This window comes from Sycon ciliatum, chromosome 3 (genome assembly GCF_964019385.1).
Source record: "Sycon ciliatum chromosome 3, ocSycCili1.1, whole genome shotgun sequence".
Taxonomy (NCBI): domain Eukaryota; kingdom Metazoa; phylum Porifera; class Calcarea; order Leucosolenida; family Sycettidae; genus Sycon; species Sycon ciliatum.
This window is the reverse complement of record NC_088645.1, coordinates 16772349-16796074: the sequence shown is the minus strand read 5'-3', so window position 1 is coordinate 16796074 and position 23726 is coordinate 16772349. Positions and strand designations below refer to the sequence as shown.

Here is a 23726-nt window from a genome sequence, read left to right as displayed (position 1 = left end):
AGCAGCAGCCACAACCAACAACAACAACAGCAACAGCAACAATGACATTGATGACGACGACGACCACCACCACAACAGCAACAACAGCAGCAGCAGCAGTACGAGTCAGTCAAAAAGGCAACAGGATGCCCATTGATACAATCATTCCAATTATGGTAAAGAAGTAGGATCATGCACACAATCAAGGCAAGATAAAGGGTGTGGGTAGCTATGGTAAACGTGGAGGAGACACACATGTGCAGCTATACAGGCCAGCGGAATCTAAGGTAGATTACGGGAATACAGATTGGGAGACAGGGAGATGAGGGGAGCTATGACCTATGGCCACGAGATCACTAGACTGTATGGCGTATGTACAGGGAATGAGAAACAGGAAACTGCATGACTGTACTGCTCAGTCTTGTATAAAAGCCAAACTTGAATCGATGCCGTCCTCAAATACTTCCTCCGTTAACAAAAAACTTCGTGATGGAATTTTGAGGGGCTGATTCGGGCACAAACTGCCGTGAAATGAGTCGCAATCACTTTCTTGGCCTTCCCTGGCATGCCATGACAGAGGTACGATGCAAGGAAAGCGACCTTTCAAAACAAGCAGAGCGGAATCGATGGTTGCGCTGTGGAAACATAGGTGATGACAGTCATGGCGAGCGAAACTGAAATACCACTTCTCCGAGGGGATATTGCGCTGCTTGGCCTCTCTACCACTTTAGCACTGAGTACGTTGGAGAGTGATAGAGAGCGATAAAACGGAGCAGCGAGCCCACTCAATGAGCGAGTGAACAAGGAGCTGCTCCGATCGCAAAGCTCAATGAAAATATTTCTGAACTCAAGTTCTTGTTCAACCTGCGCAAAGCCCAGATTCAAATGCTAATGACCTTGCATTCTTTCAGAAGTGTGCAGTCCGATGCGAGTCTCGTGGCTAAAGAAAGTCGACTGGACTTGCTAGCCGCTGCCGTTCAGTGCTGGTATCCATTAGAGAAAATGGAATCATATTGGCTGTGCCTTTACTCCTCGTTTCGCGGAGTTCTGGAGAGCGAAGATGAAACCAGGGAGTCGTAAAATATTTTTCACGACTCCCTGGTGGAAACGAGTAATCGCCATCGCGGCGGATCACGCAGCTTGAAAGCAAACTTACTTGAACGACGGCGACATCAAGCGGAGTGTGATCAAAGAAGCCGAGGCAAGGCTGAAACGAGCTGAACAACGACTCGAGAGAGATGACTTGCGTACAGCAGATGACGACTCGCGTGCAGCAGATGTCGACAGCGACGCAGGTCAAAAATGAATCGAGCGAAAGCGACGCAAACTGAACTCTGCTCATTCCGCCAACAGTTTCTCTTGTAAATACGCTGTACATAGGCTGAAACACCTTCCTCCAGTGATTTGCAGTCAATACAAACTGTTCTTGACCTGTTCTAAGCGTTTTCATATCCATCAAAATCCATCACGAAGTTTTTGTTAACGGAGGAAGTAGAACCAACACTTTTGGAACCAGTATATTGCACACAGGCCACCCTTGAATACCGTAGTGTCTTGCATAAAAGCCTGTCTCATGTAGAATCCTGTTTCGAGTACAAGCCTGATTTTTCGAGATGCATTGTCGGCACATAAGCTTGGTTTAGTGTTGACATACATAGAAATACCTGTCTTGTACAGAAACATGTCTCATATAGAAACCTGCAAAATTCCCACCAAAAGTCATAATTATAAGCCACAGCTTTTATACATGACTTAACAGTAGTAGCTGCATGTCACAAAAATAGCACACACACGGCACTACACTCACTCCTCGATCCTACAGGCTTTCCTATATCCACTGTTTGTAGTCAAACTGTCACATGTAGACACCGAAACGTATCATGCAAATCAAACAATCTACGATTTTTGCCTATCATGGTCGAATCGATAGAGATGTGTGCACATTGGGGGGTTATGTAGACCTGCTGTGCCTGAGAGGCGAATGTCGAGGACAATACGGTATACACTGCACATGGTGTGTATCGGGCAATCACAGCAGGTGAGTAGATCTTTACCATATGAGCAGGCATTCATTAGGGGACATTTAGATGGGCGTGGAAAGTTGCATGTTCGGATAAATTTCCTTAGTTTCATAGGTCATGTTACGTTTCAGTTCGGGAAACATTTTCCAGTGCAGCCTTTCCCGCTGGGAAAGGTTTCCTGGGCCTGAAAGCCATTTGGAAAAATTATATTTCATTGCTATCAGGTTCGACATCATTTTCTCTGTGCTGCGCTGACGGGTCCACAAAGAACGAAACAGTCTCGTCCGCAGATTGTTTGAACGCAGGAATAGTGTAATGGTGTAGACATCTTAAAGCCAGCGTGTGCAATGCAAGAACATTCCAAATATGCACAACATTTGCACGCACATGCTGGCTGTACACGCACCTTGATGAAGGTCTTGATAACGGACCAGAACATCACAACATATATGCCAACTTCATTGAACCTAATATACACACAAACATAAACACACACACACACACACACACACACACAAACAAACACAGAAGGCAAATGCTGTAGCTGTGTTTCTGAGCTTCATGCATAAGGTTACCATCAGAGAGCACTGCATGTACACATGCAGCCAGGAATATTGATAATTGTACTCGTACTGGTTCACTATGGGTCTGCCCGGCATAGGAAAGAAAGATACAAAAGAAATGTTGGAAAATGACTCAACTCAGTTGGGTATTGAACAGCTCAAAGGCCGACACCTCTTGACGTCACAAAACTCTGGGTGGACTTTTATATTATCCCTCTTATGGGCTCACCACACCGCAGTAAGTACATGAGGACAATATGTAGAAAAGGGATTGACGGCATCGAAGTACCAAAATCCATCCCGGGATCCTGCCGCATGTATCCCCCCCCCCCCCCCCCCGCACACACACGCACAGCCAAACATGCCCCCTCCCATGGTTCCTCCCAAACACACAAATTATGACAAGTGATGCTCTACAGACTGGTGGGAATATCGGGGAGGGGCAGGGCTACGAGATGCCCATCTCCTACATCTCTGACCACTGGGACGCATAATCTAACCTGACCAATACCATATTATAATAACTTCACATGAATACACACAGCACACTAGAACCTGATATACATCCGTACCTCTGTACGTATGTGAGTAGATTGAACCAGGCGACACACAGGGCTATGGCACCACATCTCCACTGAATGTCATTTGGCTGATGGCCATACAGCCCTGGCCACACAAACACCAGTGAAAGACTATACACACACCAGTCTAGGATTGTCTCAGGCTGGAAGTAGTCCAGTCTCTGAAACAATAATTATTATACACATAGAACACACAACAGCAAATAAAGGGATTAGGATGAAGCAGAGAAACGGGTGAGCTATCACAAAAATACACGCCAAACTTATGAATAATGCATACAGTTATGTCAAAACTTCATTATATACTCCTACGGGTAAGTCAACAAATATTCGGCACATCTCTATTTTTCGGCTATTTCGGCCTGGTCATGTTTGACTGAAAGTTTGTTGCGGCCGAAATTTTGTTTTGCAATGTTCCGTGTGACAGTGTATACAGGCGGTAGCAGGACAGGCCGAAAATGTGATGCCGCCGATATGGGTTTTAGCCCTGGAAGGCCGAAATGTGAATGGGCCGAAAATTTGTCGACTTACTGTACCTCGGTTATCCGGACTCCGGGAAGTTATGGGCACTTCGGTCTACCGGGCACCCTGTGGGCGAGTTCCAGTGGAAATAGTACTCCTCATTTGCCACTTTTTGTGGAAATATTGATAATTTGATATCATATGCCAGTTAGTACCCACAAGAGTGCACGGTGCTCAAAGCCAGCAGAACATGCCGTGCTCAAAGCCTGAGTGTACGAGTATTGGGAGCTCAAAAAGAAGAGCATGCCATGCTCATATGCTTACAAGTGTGATGATGTAGATCAGTTCTTTGATGATGTGAATGACTGCAAACACTATCACGAAAACTTGGCCAACTAGAGCTTGAGTTGGTGGATTCTGTGATTGGAGATGAACGATAGCACACAGCATGCAGAGCACATACAGCACACAGCACAGACCACACATCACACAGCACATACAGCAAGCCAAGCATACAGAGTGCATATAGCACACAGAGTACACAAAGGGTATCCAGTTGACGTAGCTAGAAACACTGGGAGGCGGGCACACATGCTCGTATGCGAATGTGCAACTAGAAAGCCCCCTCCCCTTCATGCATACATGTATGTGTGCAGGTGGGAAACCTCATCCTCTCTATGCACATGTGCCGTTAAAAAAGCCCCTCCCTTGATCGTTGCGTGTAGAAAGCCTGCTCACCTCTATGAGAATTTGCCGATAGGAAGACCGCTTCCAGAAGAGAGAGAGAGAGAGAGGGGGGGAGAGAGAGAGAGAGAGAGAGAGGAGAGAGAGCAAATTGAGTATTGCTAATTGTTTACATTCTTACCTTGAGTTCAAACGGTGAGTCACATAGCTCACTGCTATTTCCTATAGGCTGATCACTATAGATGACACCAAGCTGCTGTGCATTCAACTGACATGTACTGTTATAGGCATGGTGTGAACAGGTAGATCCCTGACCAACGTGTCCTTCTTCATATGCCATGTAACTGAGGGAACACACAAACACACACACAAACACACACACACATGCATACACACACGCACGCGCACGCACGCGCACGCACACACACGCACGCGCGCACACACAAACACGCACACACACACACAAACACACACAAACACACACACACACACACACACATACACACACACACATGCATACAACATTTGCATAACATGTACAGGGGTGGAACACAGTGCAGCAGACAGGAAGGCTAGTGAGAAAAGTACAAACCCCATGCACATTGATAGAAGATAACACAGTGGCTCATACTACTGGACTTAGTCCAGCAATCTATGTGACCTGTGTCATGATCACATGTGTATGAGAAAGCAGTGGGATTATACACACAATCATGCCACACACACACAGCAGCCGTATTCCTGAGCAGAAAGACAATGCACAGGTGCATACCTGAGTGAGCTGGTTACACCAGTCATAGTAGTGCTAGTGGCAGTGCTAGCAGATGTACTTGACACAACAGGACAGGCCAGGAGAAAGGAGACATTGCCCGAAGGACAAGCACGACTATGATTGGCATACGGGCTGAAGACGGTCAAATCTTCGCCACGTCTGTTGGATCTGCACGTGACGAGGTGCGAGAATAGTGTTCCGTTGCATGGACGTATGCCATAGGCAAGGCTAGTGTTGAGCAAATGACCAGATGTGTACACAAAGTCAACCAGACCTGCAGGCAAGAAATTGACACATGGCAGAACACCCACACCCACATGCACATGCACACATACACACAAACACACACACACACACACACACACACACACACACACACACACATGCACGCACGCACGCACACACACAAACACATGTGACGAGGTACAAATAACAGGTATAAATACCTCAAGCACAGTGACAGTATTACTTGAACAGTCCGGCGCTGCTTGGTCCAAGCAACATCTATTCTATGGTTTCTGTTTAGGGCAGTTTAAAAATAGAAAAGGTGCGCAGGGAAGACTCGCATAAACATTTCTCTGTATTTCTTGGTATTATAGAAAGGTGATCGCAGACCAAAAGTGCAACAGTGTTGTCAAAAGCAGTATATTAGAGTTGCCAGCCTGATACCGGCTCAGCACTTCCGCACCCCTGGAAAATACAGCATCAATAACTAGAGTGGTGAGCTCTTACAATAACAGCCATGAAAATAAGTAGGGTGCTCCGTTGCATAGCTGAAAAGTGTTCAATACCCTAAGTAGCCATACCCGCAGGTAGAGTATTGTCACACAGTAAGGAGAGGGTCAGTTCTGTAAGTTTCTTGACGACCATCAGGCAGGTTTCGCATTGAAAAGTTAAAGGTAAACTTAGGTTTCAACAGAATTTCTCCTCTTCTCACTGTGTGCTGTGACAGGCCCTCGACTAGGATGGAGGAGTTACTTTTGCCCCGCCCCCACTTCCATCCAATATGCCACCGCCCCCCGCTGTGCAGCATCTGATGGTACTGTGGTATTCAGTAAAAAAAAAAAAATAAAAAAAAAAGTGGCCTGGGACAGAGAGTGACCAGGCCACAGCAGGAAGGTGATTCTCACTACGTACTAATGCATGCATTTAGACTTACCATAGACAGTGTTACAAGTAACCTGCGTGACCGGATGATAACGCGCTGTTCTCTCTTTATCAAATGCCTCGTTCTTGGTTCTGGCAGCCGATTGTGTGTTTGGTAGATCAGTTGATAGCGCATACACCGACAGGGCAACCAGGAATGCGATATACACCAGCAGATTGAGAACGAACAGCACCTTGCAGAACGAGTCCCTGCACCCACACCCACACACACACCCACACACCAACATACATACACAGACATGCACACACACACACACATGCACACACACACACACACACACACACACACACACACACACACACACACACACACGCACGCACGTACGCACACAACGGGGACCACATCGTCAAAGTGAGCAGCAATAGATGGACACACGGCACTTTACGCATGTTACCAGTGGTCAATCAGTGCAATCACATACAGAAGCAGTCGCGGGTACAGCGCTACAACTGACCTACAACTGCAGGTCTTCATGGCAACCAGAAAAAAAACCCTGTTGCATGGTAGTTTGACAGCAAGCATGTGGATAGACTGTGAACAGAATCTCAATAGAAGCTGCCAGCAACAACAAAGGCAGTAGGCAGATCAGTACAATCTTCAGAAAATATATGTACACCCAAACCACTATCTGGATGACAGGAACTCTCTCTCTCTCCCCACCCCCCCCCCCCCCCCCCTTCACACACTCATCGTTACACACACACACACACACACACACACACACACACACACACACACACACACACACACACACACACACACACACACACACACACACACACACACACACACACACACACACAGCACTACTGTACTTGCTCACTGCCAAAATTGATCACCTGGGTCTCTCCGGGAGAGGGGAGGGAGACTCAAAAAGAATCTTAGAAAGATGACTATTCTCTATTGAACCACCCAACGACCTGAAATCCCCAGACTCTGGGTGTACTTGGTTATGATTCCATGGACGCATATACGGATACACACATCAGCTCAAACGCACGTGCATGCGTAAGTAGGTACAAGCACAGCAGTCGAAAACAGTGGCTACAAAGAAGCTCTCCACTCACCATTTACTCTGCAGCAAGGCCTGCGAAAGAGGATGTGCAAGCAACTTCTCTCTTTCATTTTCCACCATGACCTACGGGCGGGATGCAGACAGACAACAAGCATCATATCTCTAGTAGTAGTAGTAGTAGTAGTAGTAGTAGTAGTAGTAGTAGTAGTAGTAGTAGTAGTAGGTTCTTTTTTCGACCATACAAGACGAGACAACGCTTGCAAGCACCAACACCCCACAACAGCAAGTAGTTACTGCTGACAAGCTTGTTTCGTTTCGTAAGATAGTGGGAGCTCATCAGACGACCGAATCAAAAATCGATCGAATCGATCATATCGACGAAACAAATGAAGATGGCATCATCGAATCATCACATCTCTAATCAATAAAGCATGTCATCCGATACTGGGCAGCAGGACACACTCAGCGAGCAAAGCCCATCTTACCCCACACCTGGCAGCGTTGATATCACAGGCCAGGGAATTACAACAACAACAACACAAAAAATACAGAAGACGGAAGTCAGAAGAGCACGATTCAAGATTTACCTCCATAGCCTGAAACGGCTCCATGGAAATGCTCAACGGCAGACCTTCAAATTCACTGGGATCCTCGCTGACATAGCGGAAATCATACACTTTCTACAGCAGTCAAACAGACATCCAACACACAGGTTATCATACACTTTCTGTAGCAATCAAACAGACATCCAACATACAGGTTATCATACACTTTCTGTAGCAATCAAACAGACATCCAACACACAGGTTATCATACACTTTCTGTAGCAATCAAACAGACATCCAACACACAGGTTATCATACACTTTCTGTAGCAATCAAACAGACATCCAACACACAGGTTATCATACACTTTCTGTAGCAATCAAACAGACATCCAACACACAGGTTATCATACACTTTCTGTAGCAATCAAACAGACATCCAACACACAGGTTATCATACACTTTCTGTAGCAATCAAACAGACATCCAACACACAGGTTATCATACACTTTCTGTAGCAATCAAACAGACATCCAACACACAGGTTATCATACACTTTCTGTAGCAATCAAACAGACATCCAACATACAGGTTATCATACACTTTCTGTAGCAATCAAACAGACATCCAACACACAGGTTATCATACACTTTCTGTAGCAATCAAACACACATCCAACACACAGGTTATCATACACTTTCTGTAGCAATCAAACAGACATCCAACACACAGGTTATCATACACTTTCTACAGCAATCAAACAGACATCCAACACACAGGTTATCATACACTTTCCACAGCAATCAAACAGATATCCAACACACAGGTTCTGTTAATAATGGCGGCAAATTGAATTGCAAACGAGATGTTGCAACTTTGGCGGTATTATTGGAGAATAAGGTGGTTGTTCCAAATGTTGGATAGATTAGATTATAGATCATTGAGCAGAGATGGCAATAGTTTGTGTAATTCTCCACTAATTTCTGTCGAGAGAGGTCTCTCAATGGATCCTGAGGCTCATCACCGTCACTAGGTAAAGCACCTTGAAGCAAAGGAAAGCTAACAACTCTTGCAGGGGAAGCGGTCACACTGGACAATATAATTAATGATGTTATGGTGAACTAGCAGACCCACTTACGGGCGCTAATTTACGGGATGAGCTGGAGGTTGTGCAGTAGAGCATCGCTATGCTACGACTTTGCCAAAGCATCTCAACTGACTATGTTATTGCATAACCTCTATAGGCTACCTTCACCATAAATTTAAACTTTCAAATCATTGAGGTGCTCCACATTCTCCACATACCTTAGTATGTAAAGCTAATCCTTATGATGGGTGACATCCAAATTGTTGGAAAGGATAAATGAACTGGGTGTGTATTCTGGTGCAAAGCTCAGACATGCGTTGTTTAATCTCATTCGAATTTAGAATGCAGGTCCTCCCTCATTATAACGAGTCCGGTTAGTACATAAACCCCGTTAGTAAATAGAAATCTGAAATCCCCTGGCGAAACGTGGTCTATACAACTGTTTACAGGTCCGGTTACAACATAATCCGTTAGTACATAAAATTCGTTATAACGACCCTTTGCCCAGGTCCCCGGAGTGCCAAACCCTCAGTATAAGATAATACTGACCATGCAGGACCAAGGCCAAAACAGGTAGGATAAAGCAGAAGGACCAAACGTAATTATATCTATGTATTCGCGAATATGGACGATCCTTTTCATCCAAGGAAGAGTTATGTTGAAGATTTTCAATTATCTTATAACGAGTTGAAGCATTGATAATTTATGTTGTATCGAGGGTAGCCCCAGTAAGTACGAAGTAGTGCCTATTTCACCTTTAGCTGCAAGTCCTGCTACAAGATAAGTCTCGTTATAAGACACTTTTTCGATGGGCCAGAGATTATCTACTAACGAGGGAGAACCTGTACCAAGAAACCTCCTGAGCTCTCATAAAAAAGTTGCCGGACTTTGAATAATAGAGGGCTTGAGAGAAATGTGACTTTGCCAGCTGAACAGAGTATAATTTTAGTAGTGGACAAATCCACCTGTCTCTCTCTCTCTCTCTCTCTCTCTCTCTCTCTCTCTCTCTCTCTCTCTCTCTCTCTCTCTCTCTCTCTCTCTCTCTCTCTCTCTCTTTCCAGAGTAGATCTAGACTTACCTTCACACCGCCCTTGTGCTCCGGTGCTGGTGTCGTCTCAACACTGCGATCCAGAACGAACTGCATAATACAAATACGGGGTACAGGCGGAGAATATCAGCCTACCTGATCGTATATGTGCAATGGGAAACAAACTTTATACACTTGCCGAGATCTTGATCGACTGCATTGCGGAAACATCAGGAAAACTGTCAATGATACAAGAAGTGTGAAATGCAGCAATGGTCTGTAAAATCTAGCACTTCCTGTGCCCAAGAAGTGCGCCTCAAATTTCTTGACGGGTGTGTGAACTACAAGTGAAGCTGGCCAACTGCTGGAAGTCAATCGCAGCTTGATGCAGGGTGGATTTTATCAGCCTGTACTGCATAACAGTGAGAAATACAACAGGAGCATGCACGAGCTGAAACTGGCGGATAGTGATACTCGTAGAAACTAGATGATGTAGTTGCTATTGTTCTTTTGTGCTTCAATTCAAATTCACATCTTCAGCCGGAAAGCCACATGTACATGCAAGAACCTACACCCAAGCCTCCCACTGCATTGCAATAGTAAAAAAACAAAAACAAAAAAACAATCTCTTACTCAGTGTCTGCTCTAGGATTTCAAACCAACCGGGTACATGTGTACCTGGCACAACTCTTGCAACCGGGTCAGTCCCGGGTACATTCAAGTGCGGCTATTGTACATCAAGGAATCTTAGGACGCCCTGATTGAGTCCTAACCGGGTCACATGTGACCCGGTGTACTTTTTCCAAGCGGGTCCCAGTACTCCCCAACCGGGTTGCTCACCCGGCTGACCCGGTTCTTGAGCAGACACTGCTCCTGTGCAAAAACAACTTGGACAAAGCTGTGGACAGAAGCATACATTGAGCCACCAATGTTGCTGCTATCAGTACCAGCTCTAACCTGGGCAACTTTAGGCATCTTCTCCACCAATCGCTTCATCGGCGTATTGCCATCAAACTCACGACTATCCATGATCTCATGCCACCTACAAGACACACACATGAATGCATGCAGACACACATGCATGAAAACACACGCACACACATACCATGCACCCGTACACACGAACGCATACGCACGTGCACAAGTGTCAATACACACACAATTTTACTTGCTTGTACTTGTTCCCTCCAAGAAACTGGTCCCACAGGTCTCAAAGGAGAGGGGAGAGAAATTCAACGGGAATATTGAAAAGTTAACTTGATCAGTTGTTGAACCGGCCAACTGCCGACACCTCCCGAAAACCTTAGACTCTGGTTGGACTTGGAAATGATCGTACTAATGGGCACCACACACATCAGCAAGAGGAGCAGGGCAAGATGCGGAAAAAAGATTGACGGCATCAACATACCGGTTACCATCTCAGGATATGACTGCATTTTACCCCTGTCCCCAGTGAAGGTAATATTTGACACTTGTGTGGGTGGCTGTGTCAAAGTGAATCTAATAATTATAGGAATCCAGACTTACACAAGAGTTTATCTACCCAGGGGAGCTCATCTTGTCAACAAAATCTGATATGTTTGCTACGATAAAAGTATATGGACACTAAAACCAACAACGGTGTATTTAAAGATACCGTATTACACTTTCAACTAGCTGAGCCTGATGAGATGGCAACAGACTCAATGAATATATCTTGCTTTTAAAGGTTCACACACCACTCGAGCTACTACACTGCTGCTCAATGAAAACCATTTGAGTCCTGCCCCGTATACATCCCGTGTTCGCAGGTATAGGGCTGCACTGTGCCTGGCGTGACATTGACTCTCTCAATTGGATTTCATTGAGCAGCACTGAAGAAGCTGGCACACACACACACACACACACACACACACACACACACACACACACACACACACACACACACAACCGGCCACATGATGTACTGGTGCCAGCTTATCGGGCTCAGGATTTACTTGCGTTGTACAACGGGGCACTCGAAGTCCTTAGTCTGCTCACACACTTGACACTAAGGCTTCTGATATGAGAGACCCACGCACATCCAAACGACGGCGACGGGGTATCTTCTAGAATTCGCACTGTTCACGATATCAGACGGTGAAATGCATGAGTTGACAAAGTGTTGGTACACCAGAGGAATTATGGTGGTTTGTTAGTTTTGGATTTATTTCAGTTTGTTGTCTCAACAGTACAATTTACAACTTCAAAGGGTCGAACAGGTAACAAAATAACGGAGGATCATCAGAAAGGGAGTCAGAGAGAAGGTCATCTGTGACTTGCATACCTGTCATGTCGAAGCAGTGCCATGGCAACCTCTGCTTTCTCATAGTGTATAGCTATGTCCAGGCTGGTCATGCCGTTGTTGTTTACATGTGACAGGTCTGCACCATGTGATAGAAGTCGCTCAACAGCTGCCACATGACCTGCACCACTAGCCAGGATTAGTGCACTGTTCTGTAGGGGGAGTCCCCAGAGGAATACAGCAAAAGAACAGCACAAGCATTAGAGCATGATTTGAGGCACGTTATCATGCCCGCCTACTCATGCGCACACACACACACACACACACACACACACACACACACACACACACACACACACACACACACACACGCACACATATCATACTTCTAACAAGTGCAGATTGTACAAGAAAGACTTTTGTACTGGCATGTATGCACAGTGAATATTAGCAAACACCGACACACTCAATGATTGTAACCAGAAATCTTGTGGGTGGCTACAGGTGCAGGATTTCCTATAGTTAATGTTGTATATCAGCTGTACCTTGTAATTGTCGAGCATGTTGAGAGGTGCCCCGTGGTCCAGTAGATGTGAGATAGACTGCTCACATCCCTGCCTTGATGCATGACATAGCGCTGTCCAACGACCACAGTCCCTAAACGATCACATACAATATCAGAATGCATTGGGAAGAGAGAGAGAGAGGACAAGTGTCAACGTGACACAGATGTAATGCAATCAACCGAATGTATAATTTTTCTTCAGACTTTTCTCTTTCGCATCTTTACCTCAAACCTGTGAATATAGCATTACCACTACAAGTGGAAAAGCTACACGTACGCCCAGTGACTCTAAAGTACCTTTATATATGATGAACAAAGGAGGTTTCTTCAAAGCAAGACAAATACTGATTTGAACAGCAGGAAAGTGGGGCGCAGGATGTGCATGCGCATATGTTGAGTTTGGTAGTATGGGCTGCATGCAGGCCAGCATGGAAAAGGTTGTAGAACGAGCGGTAGGAGGTACCTAACACATAAAATTATTTTTTAGCATGGCATCACAATCAGAGAATTCATGATCATATGCATGAGAGGTATATGTAGATGTTCCCAAGTTCGTTAACAGGGCCTAGCGCCTAGCGCACACGGTAAACCACCATTGGAATCCACAAGTTTGAGGAAGTTGAAACTGAAGACATTAGAATTTTCAGGAAATCTGGTGTTTCCAAAAAATGACGGACACCATTGCCGTGTTTGCCGACTTTATGGACGATCGGATCCCTGCTGTGATCCGAGCAGAAGGTGGAAACACCAAGTACCGAACTTTGGAGAAGAAAACCAATCCAAACAAAACTCTGTTTTCCGTTGCTTGCTGAGTGTATATCCTATTTCAGGTAGTCATACCCAAACCGTTTGGGTATGACTACCTGGTACCAGTACATGCTCGATCCAGTACAGCTACAGTTCAGCAGGATATCAGGGCGAGATAGGTCATGCATTGAGAAAGGGACACGTCTCGCACTGCGCTGAGTTGCATGATATTCCCACACTTCTGTCACAGCCATGCCCACGGTGTGCGTGCAACGTACCATAATGGCCTATCCGAGCGCTGCACGAGCCATGGCGCTGCTTTCGGCTCACAGGTCGGATATATTCGGCCACGACTGTACCTTGTACATATACATGTATGTATCGCACAGTAGAGCTCCCCCCCCCCCCCCCCCCCACACACACACCTTTGACCTTATGACGCCCATTGCCGAAGGCGATGCTACAGCAGAAGCCATAGCAACTTGTGCTGGGATTGCACCAGTCAACAGCTTGCAAGGCTGTTGAATTGACCACCACACTTCAGCCTGATGTACACGACACAGCTACCATCCCCCCCCCCCCCTCACACACACACACACACACACACACACACACACACACACACACACACACACACACACACACACAAACACACACACGCGCGTACACGCACGCACACACGCACACACATACACACACATACGCACACACACACACACACACATACACACACACATACACACACACACACGCACATACACACACACACACACACATACACACACACACACACACACACATACACACACACACACATACACACACACACACATACACACACACACACACACACACACACACATACACACACACATACACACACACATACACTACTAGTGTGGACCAGGGAGTCGTACTCAAACTAGGGAGGTGACACGGCACAGAAATCCGTGTCACAGGGGTTGACTCGCACCCGTGACCCCTCGTTGTTATTTTTGGAATAGTTCAGTCCAGTCCAGTCCGAAAGGTCATACTCGGATCGACTCGCCTTCTGTACTTCACCTCCAAGCGTGCAACGCAAGACCCGCAAAGTATGATTTTTCTGTGGCGAACGATTTTGCCATTGATCAAGTTTTTATTGGAGTGCACAGGCATACTACGATTGCTGAGACGTCCCGAGCACGCTTGTTCAGGTTCTCTATTTTTGACGAGCCGGTCCTACAGCCCCCTACATTGTATCTAACGACGTAGGAGCTGACAATGTAAGAGGATTTCCCTGGAAATAATGATGATGGTGGTGTGACTGCTGCAGGAAAAATGCTGGCTGTTTATGACAGTATGACTAGATGTACAATGTAGCTCTCTTGTATGGTACTTAACCCCTGCTATAAATGTGTTGTTTAGGAAGACTGGTGTATTGTGCAAGTCATAAAGAAGAAATGGGGCAGATACACGACTTACATTTTTCAAAAACCAACAACGTGTTATGTGTAATTTGTGTCAAAATTGTAGTATTTAGACATGACAATATCATTGGCTGTACTTCTCTAATATGGTACATAACCCCTGCTATAAATGTGTGATTTAGGCAGACTGGACCATTGTGCAAGTCATAAAGAAGAAATGGGGCAGATACACGACTTACATTTTTCAAAACCTGGCTTTGTGTTACGTGTAATTTGTGTCAAAATTGACTTAAATTGTAGTATTTCAACATGACAATATCACTGGCTGTACTTCTCTTGTATGGTACTTAACCCCTGCTATAAATGTGTTGTTTAGGAAGACTGGTGTATTGTGCAAGTCATAAAGAAGAAATGGGGCAGATACACGACTGACAATTTTCAAAAACCAGCTTCGTGTTATGTGCAATTAATTAATATTTGGGTCAATTTTTAGTATTCGGATTAACCTAGGATACGACTCTGAACAGTTCTGAACAGTTACCGCAACACTACACGCCGTCTCATAACTGCTGCTGTTGCCATCACTGCTATCAAGTAGTTGGGACATGGCAGGAGCTAAACAAATTGCTGGTAGTCTTTCAAAGAATACTGGCGAGTGATGGGCTGTAAACGAAATGTGCTGCCTCAATAATTTCAAAAACTAGACACCCATGCGGCACGCTTGGAGGTGAAGTACAGAAGGCGAGTCGATCCGAGTATGACCTTTCGGACTGGACTGGACTGAACTATTCCAAAAATAACAACGAGGGGTCACGGGTGCGAGTCAACCCGTGTGACACGGATTTCTGTGCCGTGTCACCTCCCTAGTTTGAGTACGACTCCCTGGTGTGGACATTGAAATCCGATGAGAATCCAAGCGGACACAGGGCGCTGGCCATGCCATGAGCACGCAAACGATACGACTTGATTGCATGCCGGACACTGCTTGACCATTTTTGCACTGTGCACATGAATTGCAGTGTGTGTGTGCACTAAGAGTGCCGGCCCCGTCATACCACCGGACTTCAATGTCTGCAACAGTAGTATTGATCAGACAGTTTTCACCCTACGGCCAAACATTGTTAGTCAACCGATCACAGTTAGTCAGTTCTAACCTTGCAGCTACATCTGCACCAGCCTCTGCCAGCATGTTGACAATGTGGTGGTGTTTGTGAATAGCAGCTAGGTGTAGCGGAGTACGACCCTGGTCATCACTGGCGTTCACATAGGTGGGAGCCTTGGCTACAAGATACGTGCTTGCATCCATGTGTCCATTCCTGTACCAAATGTACAAAATGAGGAAAGTAAAGACATTTACGGTTTTCCTGTGTATTTCGAGAAGAGCCTCAAGGAAAACATTTTACTAGCTTGATATTGGGGTACAATGCACTCACGCAGAGTGGGAGTGTGTTGTTAGCATTGGAACAGATAATTCAATCCACGTTGTACCGCATCACTATATCCCCCCCACACACACACACAACCACCATATTGTGCATGCATACACACACAGAACTGTATTCATGCACACACGAGAGCTATACGCAGGCACCCACGCTCCCATGCATGCAAACACACGTGCACAATATAACATGCAGAAAATGTAATTCCTCTCCTTGCCCCAAGTCCCAGTTCTTCAAACACACAGTATGGAGTTCATCATAGCTAACCTTGCTGCCCAGTGGAGGGCCAGTCTCTCATGCTCGTCTTTCACTGTTAGATCCGCACCGTTGTTCACTAGGAGCTCACAGAGCTGCATTAAAAACAAAACAGGAATGCACAGTAGAGCGGCAATGCAAAAGCGGGTTGATGCACAAATTGCCAAGACAGACACTAGTGACCCACCCTACCACCACAGAATCACCTTTGGTTGCTCCATTTTTGTTGTTTGTTAAAAACAATAAGATGGTACGACCGACTGATGATGACTTACATTCTAACTTCTACGGCTGGTCAGGAGAGCAAACCATCCAAGAACGCCTAACTTTCGTGCACCAGACCCCAGAGGTGAAGATAGATCTGCACATGACCATGCCTATATACAGTACTGGCCAAAGAAATCCAACCTAATGAATTAATAGCATTGCCGGGTGCTAACCAGCCCTAGTACTACACATACTGGTCTGTGCACTCGAATGTGGCGCTACTTTATTCATGCTCTGGCCTGCACTTCAGTAGGTTGTGAATAGGGCGACGTATTGCTGGCTGGTACGTCCCTAACTGCCATTCCTGTCGATGTGGAGGATGTGTCTGTGACTTGGGGTGACTACTTGTGCCACAGCTGCGCATCGGTGGCGATCCAGGACCTGCTGTTGACTTCACACACAAAAGCCGGGACACTCTACTTGCAGCAGCCGCTGTCCACGGGGATAAAACTTGGGAACTGGTGAGTGCACACGGAGAGCAACCAAGAGGCTGGTATCATGCTAAATGTTACAGCAATTACACACACTGCAAGGCACTGGCACGCATTGCAAAAACCGGAGAGAGTATGAGGCAGCCAGTTCTGGTAGCACATTTCAGAGTGACGACGATGATGCTGGCACACCATGCACGACACGAGCAAGCCCACGAAAGACTAGGTCTGTGAGCGAGCTATCCGGCCAGTAGGCATGTTTGTTTTGCCTCAAAAGACTGAGGAGAAGACGGGGAAAGAGCGTGGAGTGGCTCAGTATGTGCGAAACATTCGAGGCAGGCGAGTACATCCTGACAGCGGCACAAGAGTGCACGGAGAGAGATCTACGAGAACGTGTATTGCTGACAGTGCAGAAGGGCGGCCCAGACTGCATCGCTGCCGAGGTGCAGTACCATTTCACGTGCTACCGGGATTTTATTCGCGTGAAGCCAACCGCTAAGACTGGCCCGAACCCTTCACCGTATAAGGCCGCGGTTAAAGATCTGGCCCAGGAGATTGAGGAACAGTTGGAAGACACCAACAAGATCTCTGCGCTCCCAATGGCTGACATCCGGAATAGATTTGTGCGGAAGCTGAAGGACATGGCTGTAGACTCTCCGGCGTACGGCACGGCCCACCTGAAGCAGTGCTTCAACAGCACTTTGGTGCACAGGTGCGATTTCTGCGGCTTCTACTAGGGCAATCAGCCTCGGAGCTCCTTGTCCGTGGATCCATTGAGCCTCAGCTGGTGTCAAAGTTTCTGGAGGGTAGTATCCGCCACACACGCCACCAGAGTCCTCCTGGATTCCGATGACGATGAGGAAAAAACTTGCGGCAGTGAGCATGATCCTGGTGTGCACAAATCAGCACCTGATGTGGCCACGGCCTATTACATTCATGTTGCACTGGAACTACACCAGGCGATCAAAGGTATGAAACCCATCCTCCCGACGCTGCCAACGGCATCCGATCTGTCTAGCGAAACAGCGGAAGCATGTGTCCCCACCACCCTGCATAACTTCTTGTGTTGGCTGATTGGCGGGCCCACCATGCAAGACAAGTTGGTTGGCCCGCATGATAGGATAGCTCTGCTGGAGCACCTGATGGCTAAGTTGTCTGCAGTTGCACAAGACATTTTGTACTGTACCAGCTCCGGATGCATAGTGCCCCCAAAGCACATTGCCCTAGGGGCCTATGGCTGTACGGCACTTGACACGGAGCAAACAGTTCATAACGTGCCTCAACCGTTTTGGCCATGGGGTATCGCATGCCAAGATATCGGAGCTGGAAACTGCCATAGCAGAGCAGACTCTAGCTCTGGAGAACAGTGGTGTACCAGCAGCCGTTGATCCGCGTGGCTGTCCAATCTTTTTCAGCTGGGACAACGATATATGCGAGGAGACTTTGTCTGGAATTGGAACAACGCACTGTACAAATGGAATAGTCCTCCAGAACCGTACCACTCCTCATATGCCGTACGCGCCGCCACAACAGAATAGTGAAGCAACCAGAACACGTCGCCAGCGGTCAATTGCAGCGCCGTAACCTGCTGAGCTAGAGTACATCGCTGGAGCTCGCAGCCAACTCCCCACATGTGTGCCCAGTGACGAGGCAACTGCCCCTATCGACACCACCTCTTGGCTATCTGATCTAGACCTGGCATGGTTCTTGTGCCGCAGCTCCTGTACCTGCTAGCTCGGAAACCAGTGACTCCAGCGGCTCAGATAGTTCGGACAGTGAAGTCAGTGAGTGCGTTCGATTACACACTTGAATCGATTCATGAATCGATTCAAGTGCATTCAAGTCGTTCGATTTTCATGTCATGAGCCCTGGAATCGATTCGGAATCCATTCACTCTATTCACATGGGGTGATGTGAATAGCGCGAATCAATTCGTGAATCGATTCGCGTGCATAATCGAACGCACTCAGTGCGAACTCCGGGCCTGAGTCTGATATGGAGTAATTATTTGTTATACTTGTTAATATTATGAAGGCAAGACAGTGGACAACGTCAGTACCGTTGGTCAGTGTGGTGCAATGTTATCGCCATGCATGAGCTGATTGTGAAGAGCTCTTGGGTCCTCTTTTCCTCTTATAAATTAATCCTTGGCTCTGCACCTGACTCTAAGGCCAGACAAGTTTCACAATATAGATAACTTGAGATGTCAAGCCTTGCCCTGTAGGAGCTTGTGGTGATGCATGTGTCTTCAAACTAAGAGTTACTTTGTTCAAACGATGCACAGTACTGACGTCCTACTGTCACATAATTACTGGTCTGGTATCATGCAAATAATTCTCCGGTGATCTAGTACAGCTACCGTGGTACTTCTTTGTATCAAAGACACGTACCTTAGGTGCTTCAACACACAACTCTCCACCCAATAGTTGAGTGGCATGAAATCGAATGTAGCGATGAGCAAAGTACTACTGGTGAAAAGAATCGCCTCGATGGAGACTGACAGTGCTACGTGACCTGCCTGCCACCATCAGGGTGAATAGGCATGTCGCAGTTTACACTAACAGGAAGCTCCCAAGACCGCCTGTCCTCCTCGAAGTGAGCAATATAAAATAATTCAAACACTTCAATTGACAATGTTATTTCATATGCTTCGGTTCGTCTTTCTCAATTTGAAAATTCACCAACATTTGATCCTCAGATTGAAAAATGTCTGGTTGCGTCATGGAAACGTGTTGATTTTGGGCATTTTCAAGCACTAAACGGCGCAAAAATTGTGACATCACCGGAACAAAATAGTGTTCAATGAGCGAACAAAACTCCTCGCACCATCGTTGGTGCACAGCTTTGGGACGGCCTAGTTCTCAAATCGTCCTCTAGAGGCCCTTACCTACCTCTGTGTGAAGTTTCAAGTCCTCCCTCTGAAGTGGCATACCCCGAAAAAAGAGCATCCTACAGATTTCAGCTCCCCGACTATTTCTATGTCCATGTACACGATACTAACCATGACTGATCCGCTCTGGGCTGCAAAGTGCAGTGGGCTAGCTTCATCACGGTCCACTTCGTTGATCAACTCCCTACCACTGAGCTGAACACATCAACACAGACATGACGGTAGCGGTCAGCAAAATGAACCAAAGAGGATAGGGGAGGATAGGACAAGGGTATTTGCTTACATTTGAGAAAGAGCTGTTAAAAAAGAATCACATCTCAACCCTAGTATTACGCACCACACCTGCACCTAGGATCAAGTCAAATAGTACATGTATACTATAGCAACATAACTCTGTGTGAGATCATGCACGTCGTTGCAAGTGGCGAGGTGTTCTCACCTCCAGGAGACGCTTGACACACTTCATGTTGCCATTCTGCACAGCAAGGTGTAGACACGTCGCCTCTCTGCTGTCCTTCTCCCGAACACTGCCTTGGTGACTGTGAAACACACCGATCAGCTGATAATAGCCACGCGCAGCTGCCACCAACACTGGTGTATAGCCATCCTTGTCACGTACTTGAAGAAGATCTTTGTCCTGCAGGTGAACGTATGTAACACATCAACACAAACACCCACACAACCACATACATACACAAGCACGAAACACACACACACGCGCGCGTGTCCAGCATCATAGTAATCAATGGTGCAAGAACATATCCATAGCGTTGCACCCTGCGGATATAGCCATTGCGTTTTTGCTGAAATAGAAAATACGAGGGGCTGAGAGAGCGAGAGTAAGAGTGAGAAAATGAGAGAGTGAGAGTGTGTGGGAGAGAGAATGAGAGAGTCCCAGAGGGAGAGAGTGAGAGAGAGGGGAGCAGGCAAGAGACACGGTGACAGAGAGGGACAGAGAGAGATATTGTAATGAACAAAGGTAGTGACTGGAAATTAAAATAAGAGCCAACATAGGCAGACTAATGTAAAGCTCACCTTCTCCAGCAGGTAGGCAACAATGTCCTGTCGATCAAACATAGTAGCCCTGCATCGCACACAACAGAGAACAACAGATGATGAACTGCAAGGCAAATACTGTGCTAGTCCAGTGCAGTTGAAAGAGACACGGCTGGAAGCAGAAGACGACATTGCTTCACAGGACAGCCGAGTGCAATGCTTGATAGGGAGACATCCCTGCACAGCTGGATAGTAGATTATGAGTGAGCAGTAGCAGCAGTGTGTGTATTGTGTGAGGAAGCCCTACTCAGCTGTACGTATAGCTGGCATAAATATTACGTACACAATGAGCGGGAGCAAACATTGTTCGAAGACCCCAGAGTAAGTGTACAACGGTCATTCCCCGATTTTAAGTCGCACTCGATTTTAAGTCGCACCGCCATTTTCAGGTTTGAGCCATATCGTTTCGATATATTGACTCAGTAGCAAGTCATGCTCGATTGTAAGTCGCACCCCCTTTCTTACCTTTGAATTTTAGTGTAAAAAGGTGCGACCTATATTCGGGGAAATACGGTACTAAGGCTGATAGGGTCAAACTTGGCAGCACGCATGCATCACGGCACACCAGTCAGCCATACAGAAGTCTTCATGAACTATAGTGACGATTGCACAAGACTGAGAGAGCCGCTGTTGTTGGCCGTGTGACTAACAACCGTATTGACTGGAGATGAGACAGGCTACACTTCAAGTACGCCCTGGTAAGTAACAGTATCAGCCACGCAAACACACTAACACCCCTATGCTGCACCTACACACACCATACCGGCAATGGAATAACACAGGTTAGGTGAGTGGCTACACAGGTATAGCATAACGCAGACTGGACTGTACACTGCATAGTGCAATGAATACAATTCTGATGTACTCTCGAGGACGAATTACAACATTCATGTACTACTGAGTTGCCAACACATGATCACTTTCTTCTGGGAACGTATTGTGGAAACAGAGAGAATTCAGCCCATGCCCATGTTCACCGCACTCATGCACATACAGCCCCCCCCCCTCCCCCCCCCCCCCTACACACACACATGCACACACGTTACACAGGTCCACCTTACTGCACCGATGCACGGACGCACACAAACACATAGTGACACAGAGAGGGAGAGACACCCCCTCCCCCCCCCCCCCCACACACACCTGATTCATACCTGTGCAGAGCTGTCATAAGATCGTTGTCAGCCATCTGAATGTTGGCACCGCGTTCACACAGTAGCTTGACAGTATCCAGGTGACCGTTGAGCGAGGCTAGATGAAGTGCAGTGCTGCCGTGACTCTGCAATATACAGCATCATACAGGTTGCATTTAGCAGTCAATGTGATACACAATTCCTCCAGGTGTATGTTTGTATGCAGTGGATGTGCATAGATCCATGGTGAGGCACAACTACAGTTTACCAGCATTGTGTGTGTGTGTGTGTGTGTGTGTGTGTGTGTGTGTGTGTGTGTGTGTGTGCGTGTGTGCGTGTGTGCCAGCTAGTTCGGTTGGTAGGTACACTTATGCCTGATTGTGTTGGGTCTGTTGCCAACGGTCTCGGCTACTTGAAGGTGTAATGTTGTACCTGCCACCTTTGTTGGTTCCAGGGTTCATATACTTTCTATTTGAAGTATACATACCTGTTAACCATGGACTGCTTCTGGCTAGATTAACTCTTGTGTAATCAATGGTGCTAGTGAAGCTAATATCAGATCCACTCTGATTTAGCCACCCACACTAGTAGCACGTATTACCTTCACTGGGGGCAGGGGTAACTGCAGTTGGATCCCAGGACGGATACCCTGATGCCGTCAATCCTTTTTCTGCACCTTGTCCTCACCCACTTACTGAGGTGTGGTGAGCCCATAAGTGGGATCATTTTCAAGTCCACCCAGAGTTTTGGGGATTTCAGGGGGTGTCGGCCGTTGGGCGGTTCAATAGCCAATTGAGTCATCTTTCCAAGATTCCTTTTGAGTCTCTCTCCCCTCTCCCGGGGAGACCCACGTGACCAGTTTTGGCAGTGTGCAACAAGTACAAGTACAAGTGTGTGTGTGCGTGTGTGTGCGTGTGAGTGCGTGTGTGTGTGTGTGTGTGTGTGTGTGTGTGTGTGTTGTGTGTGTGCGTGCATGTGGTGCAGAAAGATAAAGGAGGATGGAGGTATAAAGATAGAGAGAAATTAAGAGAGAAATAGACAGAAAGGGTGAGAGAGTGACAGGGTGATAACGAGTTATGGAGAGAAAAAATATTGCTTTCAGTAAACCTCGCACTTTGGAATATTATCTTTATTGTGAAATTCACTTACGTTTTGAACATTATGTTGTCCAATGTTTCCAAACACAAGCCAACAACCTGTATCACATAAAGAGATATAGAGATACGTAAAAATAGAAAATAAAAAAGAGTGACAGTGAGTGGGGGAGACAGAGAGTGGGAGAGACAGAGAGACAGAGGAAGACTGAGAGACAGAGAGAAGCAGAGAAAGGGTAAGAAACAGAGAAACAGAGAGACAGAGATAGAGAGA

The 23726-nt window shown here is 46.5% G+C and overlaps 1 protein-coding gene across 1 annotated transcript in view; it reads right to left on the bottom strand.

Moving 5' to 3' along the window:
• Window positions 1–23726, bottom strand: part of LOC135812885 (transient receptor potential cation channel subfamily A member 1-like) — a 39995-nt gene that overhangs the window by 5451 nt on the left and 10818 nt on the right. The window contains exons 8-26 of the mRNA XM_065326104.1: window positions 23508–23554; window positions 22380–22502; window positions 21205–21253; window positions 20609–20806; window positions 20281–20364; window positions 16594–16676; window positions 16039–16200; window positions 12712–12823; window positions 12209–12378; window positions 10861–10945; window positions 9955–10014; window positions 7833–7925; window positions 7298–7368; window positions 6222–6418; window positions 5063–5336; window positions 4472–4634; window positions 3931–4023; window positions 3136–3305; window positions 2407–2467 (exon numbers count right to left, since the gene is read on the bottom strand). Coding sequence (XP_065182176.1) covers window positions 2407–2467; window positions 3136–3305; window positions 3931–4023; window positions 4472–4634; window positions 5063–5336; window positions 6222–6418; window positions 7298–7368; window positions 7833–7925; window positions 9955–10014; window positions 10861–10945; window positions 12209–12378; window positions 12712–12823; window positions 16039–16200; window positions 16594–16676; window positions 20281–20364; window positions 20609–20806; window positions 21205–21253; window positions 22380–22502; window positions 23508–23554 — 2295 coding nt within the window. The remainder of the gene's footprint in view (window positions 1–2406; window positions 2468–3135; window positions 3306–3930; window positions 4024–4471; window positions 4635–5062; window positions 5337–6221; window positions 6419–7297; window positions 7369–7832; window positions 7926–9954; window positions 10015–10860; window positions 10946–12208; window positions 12379–12711; window positions 12824–16038; window positions 16201–16593; window positions 16677–20280; window positions 20365–20608; window positions 20807–21204; window positions 21254–22379; window positions 22503–23507; window positions 23555–23726) is intronic.